Genomic DNA, 16498 nt, shown 5'->3' on the forward strand with positions numbered 1-16498 from the left:
AAGAGTGCACTTCTGGTATCCTCGTGGAAGAAAAGAAAAATCTTTCCCTCTGCCCCTCAAAGAGTCTTGTTGAAATAATCCTTACACAGTGTGGAACAGCCAGTGTTGTGGGACACATGAAGAACCTTGCAACATGTGCTTGTGTGATCACAGTTACAGGAAGGTTCAGAGATGGATCAGTAAAAATCAGTAATGCTTAAAAAAAAATTTGAAGTAGAAAAAAGAAAAAGAAGCAACAACAGGATGTGTTTGGTGTAAAAAAGTAAAGAACTATAACCCAGCACAAGTACAACAAGCAGACTTGGACGGAACAGAAATTTAGTGTTTGGTGTCAAAAGGTAAAGAAATATAACCAGCACAACAAGAGACTTGGACGGAACAGAAATGTAGTGTTTGGTGTCAAAAGGTAAAGAAATATAACCAGTACAACAAGAGACTTGGACGGAACAGAAATTTAGTGTTTGGTGTCAAAAGGTAAAGAAATATAACCAGCACAACAAGAGACTTGGACGGAACAGAAATGTAGTGTTTGGTGTCAAAAGGTAAAGAAATATAACCAGTACAACAAGAGACTTGGACGGAACAGAAATGTAGTGTTTGGTGTCAAAAGGTAAAGAAATATAACCAGTACAACAAGAGACTTGGACGGAACAGAAATTTAGTGTTTGGTGTCAAAAGGTAAAGAAATATAACCAGCACCAGTACAACAAGCAGACTTGGATGGAACAGAAATGTAGTGTTTGGTGTCAAAAGGTAAAGAAATATAACCAGTACAACAAGAGACTTGGACGGAACAGAAATGTAGTGTTTGGTGTCAAAAGGTAAAGAAATATAACCAGTACAACAAGAGACTTGGACGGAACAGAAATGTAGTGTTTGGTGTCAAAAGGTAAAGAAATATAACCAGCACAACAAGAGACTTGGACGGAACAGAAATGTAGTGTTTGGTGTCAAAAGGTAAAGAAATATAACCAGTACAACAAGAGACTTGGACGGAACAGAAATTTAGTGTTTGGTGTCAAAAGGTAAAGAAATATAACCAGCACAACAAGAGACTTGGACGGAACAGAAATGTAGTGTTTGGTGTCAAAAGGTAAAGAAATATAACCAGTACAACAAGAGACTTGGACGGAACAGAAATTTAGTGTTTGGTGTCAAAAGGTAAAGAAATATAACCAGTACAACAAGAGACTTGGACGGAACAGAAATTTAGTGTTTGGTGTCAAAAGGTAAAGAAATATAACCAGCACCAGTACAACAAGCAGACTTGGATGGAACAGAAATGTAGTGTTTGGTGTCAAAAGGTAAAGAAATATAACCAGTACAACAAGAGACTTGGACGGAACAGAAATGTAGTGTTTGGTGTAAAAAGGTAAAGAAATATAACCAGTACAACAAGAGACTTGGACAGAACAGAAATGTAGTGTTTGGTGTCAAAAGGTAAAGAAATATAACCAGTACAACAAGAGACTTGGACGGAACAGAAATTTAGTGTTTGGTGTCAAAAGGTAAAGAAATATAACCAGCACAACAAGAGACTTGGACAGAACAGAAATGTAGTGTTTGGTGTCAAAAGGTAAAGAAATATAACCAGTACAACAAGAGACTTGGACGGAACAGAAATGTAGTGTTTGGTGTCAAAAGGTAAAGAAATAGAACCAGCACCAGTACAACAAGCAGACTTGGACGGAACAGAAATGTATATTTAGTGACGGATGTAAATGTTTAAAAGTGTTTCTGCAGAGGTGTGAAAAATATAAAATGGAACAGATATTTTAACTAAGTTTAAACATGTAAGCAATGTGCAATAGAAATTACTGTATTAATTTTTATTTTTTCTCTTTCAGGCCATTATGTCATACATATTCGACTTTCCACAGCCGGTAAGAACAACGGATGGTGTTTATTGAACATTGATGTGTGTATGTGTTTCTTTTAACTGTGTGTTCAAAATCAGATGTCAGTTTTTGAACTTAGATTTTGAGGGAAGAAAGCCTTCTCAGTTGGAAATCTGATGAGCATTTTTCTAAATTTTGGAAATTATATTGAATTGTTTGTTTGTTTGTTGTTGAATTGTTATGAATAGTATTCAGCTTTTATGAACTTGCTTTTTTATATTTACATGAGTTAAGCATGTTGTGTGTGTGTGTGTGTGTGTGGATCACAGGGTAATCAATTGAAAATAGATCAGTTGTGTAAGTGGTTTGTGTTAAATAGTTTGCATACAGTATTCATGTAAAGAAGAAAAAAAAGTTTGTGTAAAGTGTTGATGTAGATGCTTTGTGTAAAATGTTTGTGCAAATCATGTGTACAGTGTAAATGGTTTGTGAATTTTTGTTAATTGTTTATGTAAATGGTGTGTGTGAGGGGTTTGTGTAATACTAGTACGTATGTAAAAGGCGTGTGTAAAGTGTATGTAAAAGGTGTGTGTTAAGTGTTGATGTAAAAGGTGTGTGTAACGTGTGTGTATATAATGTGTGTTAAGTGTTGATGTAAAAGGTGTGTGTAACGTGTGTGTATATAATGTGTGTTAAGTATTGATGTAAAAGGTGTGTGTAAAGTGTGTACATATGTGTTAAGTGTTGATGTAAAAGGTGTGTGTGAATTGTGTACACATAAGGTGTGTGTATACATAACGTGTGTAAAGTGTGTATACATAAGGTGTGTGTAAAGTGAAATTGTGTATACATAAGATGTGTGTAAAGTGTATATGTAAAAGGTGTGTGCACTGTCTTCCCTTTACAGGCAGGCACAGAGAAGAGAGACTGGCTGTCTTACTTTGACTATGTGGTGGTGGACGCCAAGAAACCGCTCTTCTTCACTCAGGGGACAATACTGCGTCAGGTGGACAAGGTGGGTGCACTGGAGAGGGAGGGGCGGGTGGGGGTGTGGGGCGGGGGGATTTGATCAGTATTCATGGGTGTGGGTGTAGTGGGTGTGTTTGTGCTGTCACTGTGGTGTGGGTGTGGTGCGGTGCGTGCCTGCATGTGTATTTTGTCTGCTTCTATACATCTTTGTGGGCACACATCATGTGTATATACATCTGCTCCCGTTTATGCATGATATATCTTTGAGTGTGATTGTGTGTGTGTGTGTGTGTGTGTGTGTGTGCGCCATGGAAGCTGCGATACGTAGACTAGAAATGAGTGTGTGGAGGAGGGGGGTAGAGGAGGTGCAGGGTAATTGTGTGTGTGTGTGTTGGAGCTCATGTACGTTTGTATGTATTTGACTGTGCTTTCATATCTGTGAAACTGCATGTTTGGTGCATATCTGTTATGCATGTGTGGGTGTATGTGTGAATGTGTGTCTTCATGTTTTACATTTACTTGCTTATTTATCATCATTGTTGTCTTATTTATTTATTCATTATTATTTTATTATTACTACTACCTTTTTTATATTATTATTATTTATTTATGTAAGCTTATCTATTATTTATTCACCTGGGGTTTTTTTGTTTTTGTTTTTGTGTGTGTGTTTTTGTTTTTTTCTCAAGCCTGACTAAGCGTGTTGGGTTAAGCTGCTGGTCAGGCATCTGCTTGGCAGATGTGGTGTAGCGTATATGGATTTGTCCTGAACGCAGTGACACCTCCTTGAGCTACTGAAACTGAAACTGAGTGTGATTGTAGTGTTGGGATGTCTGGTCTGTCTTGATGCTCCCTGTTGAAGACAGGACCACCGCAGTCTTTTTCCTGTCTCCATGCGCCCTCCCTGACTGGACAGAGATACCCCCGAAAAACGGAGTATGGCTGCCTACATGGCGGGGTAAAGATGGTCATACACGTAAAAGCCCACTTGTGTGTACATACGAGTGAGCGTGGGAGTTACAGCCCACAAATGGAGGAGGAGGATCCTGACAGCTCACATGTGACAGGGATCACGGAAACCTGTTTCCTCCAAACATGTGTACTCACCAATTATCATTTCTGCTGCTACTGATTAAAACAGATTGCATTTCTTATTCTGTTACTGATTAAAACAGAATGCGTAGCTTATTCTGTCACTATTTAAAACACAGAACGCATTTCTTATCTTGCAGTTTTCCTACAAATTGAACTCATTGAGCTATTGCTCTGGCATAAAAAGATGATATCATTAAAACAGTTTTCGCCAACCAAAACAATACATAAACTGTAAGGGAAGGGAGCTAACTTCTGCAGTATTTCTGGAAATGTCCACATGTAATTTGGAAGAAAATACTAATAATGATACTAATAAAAGGACATTTGGTACACCCAGTCTAATGAAACAAAAACCCTGGCCGTTTACAATGAAAAATACAATGACGCATGCATACTAAAAACACATGAATACACCCGCACACACAAATCATTCCGCTCCAACTCCACCCCACAAACCCACACCCACACCCACTCCACACAAGATGTAGACACACATACACGTACACACATCCCGGCTGTTCAAGGCATAGGAACATGTACGTTTAAAAATAGTTAAGATAATAGAAGTAAAAATTTAACTTGGTTAAAACATAAAAGTGAAGACAAGGAGTTTTTCTTTAACTGATTTGAATTGCTGGAAATATGAGGTTTCAAAGAGGTTTTGAGGAAAGAGAGGATGTTTTCTGTGTTTTTCGACATCTGTAGGGCAGGGAAGCCAGCAGTGAAGCGCCCAGTATTGAATGGGTTAAGTGTCTGTGATTCCTTCCTTGTGACAGGAGACCTGAAGATTGGAACTCCACCACATGTTACCTGTGATGGTGATGAAGATAATGATAATTATGGATACTTGTATAGCACCTGTCCTCTGTCAGAGACCAAGCTCTAAGCGCTTTACAAAAACAGTCATTTGCACAACAGGCTGCATGCCTGGGTAGAGCCGACTGACAGTTGCCATTGGGTGCTCATCATTCGTTTCCTGTGTCATTCAGTCAGGTTTCAGTCACACACACCTACACACTATAGGCAGCCATACTCCGATTTCGGGAGGTGTGCATGCTGGGTGTGTTCTCATTTCCATAACCCACGGAATGCTGACATGTATTACAGCAGGATCACCACAGGAGCCTGTGCAGCTGAAGCCAGGCACGTCACTAAGGAGCAGGAGCAAAGAAAGCATGCTGTGCACAAGGCCCGAGCAGCATCCACTGCCACGACAGCACCCACTCACTTGTGTCCCACATGTGGGCGAGCCTTCAGGGCCTGGACTGGTCTCACCAGTCACCTCCAGACCCACAGCCACTGATCTTCCATCTGATATTTGAAGCCATGGTCATCTTCAAATCCGAAGGACGAACATCATTACAGGATCTTTAACATGCGTATATGATGTTCCACAACAGGAGACGGGCAGCCTGAAGATTGGAACCCACACGGGCCCCATCTCCTCCAAACACGTGTACTCTGGGGGTTCGGTGGACGTCTTCTCGGACATCATGGGCACGTACGGGCACGAGGTGCTGTACGTGGGCGACCACATCTTCGGGGACATCCTCAAGTCGAGGAAGGCACGGGGGTGGCGCACCTTTCTCTGTGTACCGGAGCTGGCCCAGGAGCTGTCCGTGTGGACGGAGAAGAACGACCTGTTTGCCCGCCTCGAGGACTTTGACGTCTACATCAGCGAGCTTTACAGGTAGAGGTTCTGAGCTTTACAGGTGGGGGTTGTGAGCTTTACAGGTGTGAGTTGTGATGTAAGCTTTACAGGTGGACTTTGTGAGCTTAAAAGGTGGGGGTTGTAAGTTGTACAGGTGGGAGTTGTAAATTGTTCAGGTGGGGGTTGTTATTCGTACAGGTGGGGGTTGTGAGCTTTACAGGTGGGGGTTGTAAGTTGTACAGGTGGGCGTGGTTGTGATGTCAGCTTTACAGGTGGGGGTGGTTGTTTTAATAATAAATAATAATACTGTACATTCACTTTAGTTTTGCATGAAATAGTGCAACAATCATTTCCTGAATAAGTTTCCAATACAGTTGTGAAGTTGCATCATGCATAGAGTGAAAGGTTGGACACTATCAGATGATGTATTTTTCAAAATCAACAATCCTTCTGTTAAATCTCTTTTTTTTTCTATTTAATTTAACATTGCACTGCTTGTTTTAGCTCATCATGTTAGCTTTTAGGCTTCATCAGCCCGTTTGTCTGACCAGTAGTTTTGTTTTATTGTTGTTTCATATTTGATTCACAGGTTTGTTTATTTATATATCCAAATACTTTTTTTTAAATATCCAATTTATAATTATATAAGATCTCTTCAGTCTATATAAGATCACTTCAGTCTATATAAGATCACTTCAGTCTTAGCTTTCAAGCAGAGTTAAGCTGATCCATGTCTTTGTGATCTTCAGGAATCTGGACAGCAGCTCCAAGCAGAAGCCTGACATCGGCAGCGTTCAGAAGGCTATCAGGGTGAGATGTTCTGTCGCTGTTTTGTAGTGTATTGCTTATACATCAGCATGTTCATCATTGTGTGATGACAGCATCAACAGTTGAAATAAATATGTTCCAAGATATAACCTTTATCTATGAAACTGTTCTGTATTTTGTATTTGTATTTGTTTTTATCACAACAGATTTCTCTGTGTGAAATTCAGTTTTATTTGTTTTTCCTATCAAAGTGGATTTTTCTACAGAATTTTGCCAGGAACAACCCTTTTGTTGCCATGGGTTCTTTTACATGCACTAAGTGCATGCTGCAGACGGGACCTGGGTTTATCGTCTCATCCGAATGACAAAGGATGAAGGTGGCAGAGTGGTTAAGACACTTTACTGCCAGTCATGTGTTGATGATGGTGTGGGTTCGAATCCCCCTCTCACCCTTTCTCCCAACTTTGACTTGAAAATCAAACTGAGCGTCTAGTCATTCGGATGAGATGATAAACTGAGTTTCCATGTGCAGCACGCACTATGCGCACTGAAAAAGAACCCATGGCAAGAAAAATGTTGTTCTCTGGCAAAATTCTGTGGAAGAATTATACAAGCATGCACTCAAAGCCTGATTACACGTATTGGGTTATGCTGCTGGTCAGGCATCTGCCTGATAGATGTGATGTGGCCTGTATGGATTTGCCTGAATGTTGTGACGCCTCCTTGAGAAACTGAAACTGATCATAGTGTTCTCGTTTCTTTCCTTCATTCTGCCTTTTTTTTTTTTTTTCTCCTTCCACTTCTGCATTTTTTTTTTCTCAGGTTTTGCCTACATTTTGACCTACAGATATAGAATGGTGTTCCGTTGTTGTTTTTTTATAATGTTGGTTTAAGTTTGAGGCAGTGTTTTGGATATGATATGTGTTTTTTTATTTTACTTAACCTTCTCTTTACACTTTTCAAAGGGTTTCTTTTGCAGCACATTTTAAATGCTTGATTAATCTGTCCTCATTCATTGTGAAATACAGTATATATATATATATATATATTGTAAAGTCAGCCTAAATGTGGGTGCAGTAATTGATTGGTTATAACTGAACAAGAATTCAAATATATATTGTGTAGAGGACTTTTTTGGGTTTTTTTTCATTTAAAGCTCGTATTTTGTTGATGCTGTCCTCAATGCAAAGCATGCCTGTTAGAGACTCGGCAGTCTGTCTTACTTAATTCTGTTGTTGAAGAGCCTCGTCAGAGGTTCATCATGCACTGATGTCACTTTCTTTTTGGAGTCATATCTTCCAGGATATTTGGTGTTGATCTTTTATGAAGTTTAGACATTGACACACATATTTCAGGGCTAATTGTTCTGAATATTCAGTTGTAGTAGTTTATTTTCAGATACAGTAATTATCTCTACAGGTTTTTTTTTTTGGTTTTTTTTAATGGTACATAAAATGTATTCAACATCGTCATCTGATTATAGCTATAAGCACGGATCCAACTGGATGAGAAAATGAATTTCACAGACTGCAGTTCCAGAACAAAGGATCAAGCAAAATGAAAAGATGAATTACAGTTCCAGTATGCCAGTGCGATAGTGTGTTGCTGACGTGATTTTGTGTTGGTGACATGTTGTGATGTGTGATATTGTGTTGGTGACATGTTGTGATGTGTGACATTGTGTTGGTGACATGTTGTGATGTGTCATTGTGTTGGTGACATGTTGTGATGTGTGATATTGTGTTGGTGACATGTTGTGATGTGTTTCATTGTGTTGGTGACATGTTGTGATGTGTGACGTTGTGTTGGTGACATGTTGTGATGTGTGACATTGTGTTGCTGACATGTTGTGTTGCTGACATGTGATGTGTGACGTTGTGTTGGTGACATGATGTGATGTGTGACATGTGATGTGTGACATGTGATGTGTGACACTGTGTTGGTGACATGTTGTGACGTGTGACACTGTGTTGCTGACATGTTGTGACGTGTGACATGTGATGTGTGACATGTGACGTGTGACACTGTGTTGGTGACATGTTGTGATGTGTGACATGTGATGTGTGACATGTGACGTGTGACGATGTGTTTCAGGACGTGACCCATGAAATGGACATGGCGTACGGCATGCTGGGCAGTCTCTTCAGAACTGGTGTGGTGACAGTTTTACCTTTCACTTTTCGTTTAACTATATCGGATAAGGACAAAAAGATATGAAAAAAAGTGGGCGGGTGGGGGGGGGGGAGGGAAGGGGGTGCAAGGGGCAGGGGTGTTGAAGAACTACATTCCTTTGGGTGGGTGGTTGGGGTGGAGGTGGAAGGGTAGAAAAAGATAATTATTCCATCAAAATAAGAGTTTCATTTGGTATTGTAGTCACGGTTCATAAGTAGGAAACAATTAACCTATCTATCTATCTATATATAATATATATATATATATATATATATATATATATATATATATATATAGTTATATAATCAAATTAAGATATACATAGATATACATGTGTGTGATGATGGAATCTCCTGTTGGACCGATGGATGAGTAGGCAGGCAGGCTTATCTGTCCGTGTGTATTCATACATTATCTTACAGAATGAAATTGAACACTTTCAGAACTGGTGTGTAATCACAGATGTTGTGCAGACCCTCAACCTTTCCACTGAATTTATCATCTGTCTCACACTCTGTGGGTTTTTTTTGGAGGGGTGGGGGTGGGGGGTCTTTTGTTGATTTTGTTTTTCGTTTTGTTTTAACTATCATGTAAATACAAAAAAAATATTGAATTTTGTACCCTGCTCCATGAGATGACCCCCTTTTACAAAGTGCCATCCACAGAATTACCACGCCCCCTTTGGTGTTATCATATTGCCTGTGTGATGAAATTATGGGGGACGTGGCAGAGTAGGTCAGCCACTGGTCTTCAGTGTTCACCAGTGTCCAGGGTTCGAGGCCCGGTTTTGGCATGGTGTTGTGTCCCTTGGGGAAAGGACCTGATTATGTGAGGAGGTTTGGGCTGGGAGGATGGGTATGGGGTGTGGGGATGCATGTGTGCCTTTCGCTGCCCCGTCATCTGCACCGTTTCAGTGGCATTGCTCCCACGCTGCTCAGAGTCCTCCATACACGGCCACACCTGGGTTCATCTGTCGCGGTCCCAGTGCTGTCAGTCCGCAGGGAACCGTCCATGTTAGGTCACCAGTGGAGGGGTATTGAAACTGAGGTCACCAAGAGAGCAGGGCATGAAAGGCAACATGATTTGGGGCTTTTTTTAGTGTGTGTTTATTGATGGAGGAGGAGGAGGAGAATGACGATGATGATGATGATGATGCTATTGAGGTCCATTTAGGTTTGGGACTACATGACTCAGCGCTTCCTGCCTGACAGACACAGACACTTGCAGTGCTGGTCATGAAATTAGACCAACACACCCAAAGATGCAACGCATCCGCGAAGTTGATGATACTTGACTGTGTGGTCCCAGTCTCCCCATTTAAGCCCATAGCACACTCGGCTCTGGGTAGGAGCCGACATGGGCTGATAAAACCCATATCCGCTGGGATTCGAACCCACATCCTCCCAGCTGTCAGTCGGCCACGCTAACCACTTCGCCACGGCAGCTGGTTTGTGTGCATGGTGTATGTGTGTGTGTGTGTGATTAGGGTCACACCAGACGTTCTTTGCCAGCCAAGTGATGCGCTACGCCGACCTGTACGCTGCCTCCTTCCTCAACCTCATCAACTACCCCCTCAACTACATCTTCCGCGCTCCAGCCATGCTGGTCAGTGTGTTGGGTGTGTGTGTTGTGTGCGTCTAAGTATGTACCAGTGTGTCTGTGTGTGTGCGTTGTGTGCATCTAAGTATGTACTAGTGTGTTGTGTGTGTGTGTTGTGTGCGTCTAAGTATGTACCAGTGTGTCTGTGTGTGTGTGTTGTGTGCGTCTAAGTATGTACCAGTGTGTCTGTGTGTGTTTTGTGTGCGTCTAAGTATGTACCAGTGTGTCTGTGTGTGTGTGTGCATGTCTTTGTATGTGTGAGTGTGTATGTATGTATGTATGTGTGTGTCTGCGTTTTTTGCAAGGGCTAGTGAGGGGGACTGGTTAGGAAATGTGTGTGTACATAGTATTTGTGTTTGCATCTATGTCTCTGTATGTGTGTTTACATGCACATCCATGTCTCTGTATGTGTGTTTACATGCACACCCATGTCTCTGTGTGTGTGTTTACATGCACTTCCATGTCTCTGTATGTGTGTTGAAATGCACGTCCATGTCTCTGTATGTGTGTTTACATGCACACCCATGTCTCTGTATGTGTGTTTACATGCACACCCATGTCTCTGTATGTGTGTTTACATGCACACCCATGTCTCTGTGTGTGTGTTTACATGCACACCCATGTCTCTGTGTGTGTGTTTACATGCACACCCATGTCTCTGTATGTGTGTTTACATGCACATCCATGTCTCTGTATGTGTGTTTACATGCACACCCATGTCTCTGTATGTGTGTTTACATGCACGTCCATGTCTCTGTATGTGTGTTTACATGCACGTCCATGTCTCTGTATGTGTGTTGAAATGCACGTCCATGTCTCTGTGTGTTTACATGCACATCCATGTCTCTGTGTGTGTGTTTACATCCACATCCATGTCTCTGTATGTGTGTTGAAATGCACACCCATGTCTGTGTGTTTACATGCACGTCCATGTCTCTGTATGTGTCTTTACATGCACACCCATGTCTCTGTATGTGTGTTTACATGCACATCCATGTCTCTGTGTGTTTACATGCACACCCATGTCTCTGTATGTGTGTTGAAATGCACACCCATGTCTCTGTATGTGTGTTGAAATGCACATCCATGTCTCTGAATGTGTGTTTACATCCACATCCATGTCTGTATGTGTGTTTACATGCACGTCCATGTCTCTGTATGTGTGTTTACATGCACACCCATGTCTCTGTATGTGTGTTTACATGCACACCCATGTCTCTGTATGTGTGTTTACATGCACGTCCATGTCTCTGTGTGTGTGTTTACATGCACGTCCATGTCTCTGTATGTGTGTTGAAATGCACGTCCATGTCTCTGTATGCCTAACAGGACATTTGCCACCCGGACAATAACCACCCGGACTTCTGCCACCGGATTTTTACCACCCGGACATTTGCCAACATAGGACATCTGCCACCCTAGGACATTTGCCACCCGGATTTTTACCACCCGGACTTTTACCAACATAGGACATTTGCCACCCTAGGACATCTGCCACCCGGATTTTTACCACCCGGACTTTTACCAACATAGGACATTTGCCACCCTAGGACATCTGCCACCCGGGCCTTTCCAGTAGGTTTTGCCGATGAAAAAAATCCGACACCTGTACATTTGCCAGCGTTAATCAATCGCCTACAAAGGCTAACTGATATTTCGCCGAGTCATCATCAGCAGACTTTCAAGACCTGGATGGGCGACCTAATTAAATCTTCATTTGAACAGTGTTGGTCAGAATCTGTCTTAAACTCGGTTGAAAAATTCACAACAGTTAGATGAATAAATTTTTCAAACATGGATTTATTGTAAAACTGAACATCAGTAACAATTTGAATCAAGACATTACGGTAGCCGGCATCATACTGTAATGAAACAGACCTGGTAAAACTGGCAGTTTTCATAAAGATCATGATGCTTCTGTAAGAGAGCAAGAAAAGCCAAAGCCTATTAGTGAAATAAAAAAGACCGCTAAGTGAGTGGGCCAACCACCAAAATATTGTCTGTTTCATATAAAAGTACCATTTTGTCAACTCATTCTGTAATGGATTGAGGGGGTGAACACTTTCGATCCCTTACAGAAGGATCCAGAGTATAATTCAATTGCTCAGCCAAAGACACCAGTATCATTGTCTACCAAACAAAACAGCTTTTGGCATAAGACAAGTCATTTGTCAAAGTACTCATTTAAAAAAAAAATTCTTACATGAGGGCTTTTTAAAAAGGGCACGGCATAATTGTAATTACCGGTACTTGAATACAACAGATGGTTCACACCTGGAATCAACAATTCGGGCTACAGTGACTAATTACATAACCTGGAATCAACACAGAAAAAATACTGTAAATAATTATTTACGACGTAACCCATCACACACCTGTGACTGAAATCAAAGCGACGGTGACCTGGCACCAATTTGGGCTACAGTGACTAATTACATAACCTGGAATCAACACAGAAAAAATACTGTAAATAATTATTTACGACCTAACCCATCGCACACCTGTGACTGAAATCAAAGCGACGGTGACCTGGCACCAATTCGGGCTACAGTGACTAATTACATAACCTGGAATCAACACAGAAAAAATACTGTAAATAATTATTTACGACCTAACCCATCGCACACCTGTGACTGAAATCAAAGCGACGGTGACCTGGCACCAATTCGGGCTACAGTGACTAATTACATAACCTGGAATCAACACAGAAAAAAAAAAAAGCCCATCGCACACCTGTGACTGAAATCAAAGCGACGGTGACCTGGCACCAATTTGGGCTGCAGTGACTAATTACCTAATAAATTTCTTATTAGAACTGTTATTTCAAAATCAGGTAGCAGTGGCATTGTCACAATGGCGTACTTGCCACTTTGGTTTCTTGTGCACCACGCTTCCAGTAGACAAATAGTAGAAGTCATATCTGACATAAAATGCTTTGCCAAACACAAAGGCACCAGTAACACCTTGAGAGTAAAATATTGACAATAGTGACATATTATCATATAGTGGTTCTCCACTTCCTAAATTACAACATGAACTACAGTACTGTAAAGTTGGTCCTACCAAGTTGGTCCTACCCGGATCGCAGCCCGTGCGACCACAGTCGGCTGGGAACGGGATTGGTCATTGACTGTGGAAGTTTCAGAGGCACGCCTACATCCGTGTGAACGTAGATGTGCAGGCGTGCCTCTGAAACTTCTAATCGTCCCAGCCAATTGTGGTCGCAGGGGCCACGATCCCGTAAGAGACTTTACTGCAATTGAGCAAAATTAAACACAGTTTCCATTAATTGGGCAAGTCAGGCTGTGCTGGTGGAGAGAGTGTTCTTAAGAATACTAACACAGACTCACTAACACAACAATGTAGGCATCATCTCAGTCAGTTCCAATGAATCAGATACAACAGGCCCTAGCCTCTCAGTTCTTTCATGGCAAGATCAATAGTTAAAATTGTGTGCTATTCCTCTAAGGAATGCGATGATATCTCGGTTGGGGTAGTCTTCCACAATGTTCCTTATGCGCTGCTGGACGTCTCGGTAAACAGCCCTCTGCTGACGAGGATTCTGACCAGCCTGATCTTGGACCATCTCCACATGCGTCAAGGATTCTTCCCTTTTGATTACATCAAGGAATTTCCAGAAATTTGGATGATAAACCCCGATATCAGCTTGTAGTCGACGATGCCACCCCTCGACGTTGTTATTTGTTCTTGGCAGGTTTTGGAGTGTGCGTTCATGCATGTTCCACATTTCAATTGCAAACAGTGGATTCCTTCGACCGTTGCCATTGTTCCTTTCTTCTCCAATGTACGTGGCTTAAAAGTATTGGAGAATAGGTGCAGCATTGGCAGGCAGGTAAACTTGGAGCTCCTCGAAAGATTGGATAACATCATCAGGAGGCACAAATGCTAAGGCAGGAATCATTCTAAGTTGAAGAGCGAATTCAGTGTCTGCCTGGTAGGCATTTGCTAGCCCATGAGCCTGAATCTGAAATGCAAGGTTAACATGAGAGGCGCCCTTTTTGTCATGGGGTGGGGGGGGTGGGGGGGCATATGGGACCGCATTTTAACACCTTTTCGGCTATTCAATGCTATTTCACATATCCCGCGATTATACATGGTTAACCATGCTGTAACCAAACCAATCTAACACAATTCCCAAGGCAATAGACATACAGAATATCATCACAATACTGATCAGTAGGTTTCTAGGTTGCTACTTCAAATTTTCTTTGGGTGAATACATGGTCACCCATCGGGTTTCCCGAAGGTCTCCCAGGCACCAAGGCTGACAGCAGAGTATGCTGGGCCAAGGATTAGATTGATAAATCAATATTACTCTTGATAGAAAAAATTAAGAAATCATTTTGACGTAGTTAGATCACGGTTACCATGGTTTTACGGTTATCGTGGTTAACCATGGTTACTGTTGTAACATTATTTGACTGGATAATTTAGAAATATTTCTAATAATTTTCAATAGCCCTCACTGAGAGCGGTTTTTTTTAATTTCACACTTCACTGAATTGAAGAAAGTGCTAAGCCATGGCCACTTCAATTTTTCAAATAGTATACATGTAATCCAAAAACTGAAGCATCGACAATCACTTGATTTACTTTTTCAATGTCTGTTTCAGACTGTACTCTACACATTTTTATTCATCTGAATGAAAAAAAATGACCATTTCTAAGACTCGACCATTGGCCTACATACCTGACGATACACGTTTTGGGTGAGATGGAAGAAGCAGCCCTTTACTTCTATACCGGGGAAGACGTTGGCGAGTGCATTCAGTGCCGCTCTCTCAAAGTCTATCAGTGCTTCCTCTGGATGGAGTCCGTTTCCAGCAAGAGCCGAAACTTCTCGAAGGACATGTTCATATGTATCCTGCCTTTTGTTGGTCAACAACACAAAGACGCATGGGAAAACTCGTCCATTTGCAGAAAGACTATGTAGCGTGTAGAGCTGGAAAAACTGATCGGGGACAGTCTTAAATGTGCCATCTGCAAACCAAAACTGCGACGCCAATAAGCACTGCTGGCCATCATCGCTCATGAAGATGAGGATCCTCTCTGCGTTTCCTTCACCATTGTCATACCTCAAGAAGAGACCACCTCTGGTGGTAACCTGGTATGCTGGGGGAATTACTATGGCGGCAGCATTCTGGGGTACTGGCAGTCGATTCCCAGCATGTTGTCTATTGCGACGGATATTTCGACGAACGTTCTCAACAGTAACCATTCTCCCACTCGCTGCGTCTGACATATTACGCACACCTTCTGTTATGATTTGCTGTGGCGTTTCCTCCGTATCTTTTGCTCTTTGTGTCATGTTTGCCCGAGTGGCTAACATTTCTGTTCTTGCTGCATCTGCAGCGTGAGTGTGCTCATTGATTTGATCGAGTAATCTGTTGCCCCGCAGATGCAGTTTCGCTTTGCAGTTTGTTCTCCTCCTTAGTTCACATTCCCATGATTCTTTCCCATCTGACAAATCTTTGAGCTTTACATAGCAGAATCCTTCATAAAGAAGTTTTCTGCCGCCTCTGGTTGTTGCAATGAACTCCATAGTTGTGGAAATGCATTCAGCAACTAAAACAATGATGCTCTATAGTACCCGGATTCTTGGAATCACTGTGTGGTCAGGTCTATGTTTCCAAGAATCTGAGCATCATTTCTGGGAATCAGTTCAAGGCATGTGAAGGGCAGGGGACTGCTGTTTCATCGAACCCAGATTTTTCGAATCACTGACATGGAAATGTGTCAGAGAACCAGAGCATCATTTCTTGGAATCAGCGCGACAGAAAAGGCGTGATGTTGGGGGGGGGGGGGGGGGGGGGGATGCACACAGACAATTTCGGTTTTGTAGAGAAGAATGAAAAAAAAGAAAGGAAGAAAGAGAAAGAAAGAAAGAAAGACAGAGAAATAAATAAAGAAAAAAAGAAAGAAAGACAGAGAAAGAAAGAAAGAAAGACAGAGAAAGAAAGAAAGAAAAAAAGACAGAGAAAGATGTGGGTGGGGGGGTGGGGGTTGGGGGGGGGGGATGCAGCTTCAAACAAAACATCACTGTCATGAAAATGTTTGCAAGAATTCATTTCAAATTTTCATGGGAAATGTTCAAAGAGGGCAAATGTCATAGATTTGCCAAAATCTACATGGCAAAAATCTGGGTGGTAAACATCCAGAAGGCAACTGTCCGGGTGGCAAACATCCAGGCGGCAAATGTCCTGGGGTGGCACTTGTCCTAGGTTGGCAAAAGTCCGGGTGGTAAACATCCGGGTGGCAAATGTCCTGGGGTGGCACATGTCCTATGTTGGCAAAAGTCCGGGTGGTAAACATCCGGGTGGCAAATGTCCTAGGGTGGTAAAAATCCGGTGGCAGAAGTCCGGGTGGCAAATGTCCGGGTGGCAAA

At 41.9% G+C, this 16498-nt stretch overlaps 1 protein-coding gene across 4 annotated transcripts in view; it reads left to right on the forward strand.

Annotated features, from left to right (window-relative positions):
* The window catches only part of LOC143293920 (cytosolic purine 5'-nucleotidase-like), a 211454-nt gene that overhangs the window by 189989 nt on the left and 4967 nt on the right, over positions 1-16498 (forward strand). For all 4 annotated transcript variants that reach the window (XM_076605305.1, XM_076605307.1, XM_076605306.1 and 1 more), the window contains 6 exons: positions 1848-1883; positions 2746-2853; positions 5303-5592; positions 6303-6363; positions 8416-8473; positions 9980-10098. In XM_076605305.1, the coding sequence (XP_076461420.1) occupies positions 1848-1883; positions 2746-2853; positions 5303-5592; positions 6303-6363; positions 8416-8473; positions 9980-10098 (672 nt within the window). The remainder of the gene's footprint in view (positions 1-1847; positions 1884-2745; positions 2854-5302; positions 5593-6302; positions 6364-8415; positions 8474-9979; positions 10099-16498) is intronic.

Source organism: Babylonia areolata, chromosome 19 (assembly GCF_041734735.1).
Source record: "Babylonia areolata isolate BAREFJ2019XMU chromosome 19, ASM4173473v1, whole genome shotgun sequence".
In the NCBI taxonomy this organism is placed as follows: domain Eukaryota; kingdom Metazoa; phylum Mollusca; class Gastropoda; order Neogastropoda; family Buccinidae; genus Babylonia; species Babylonia areolata.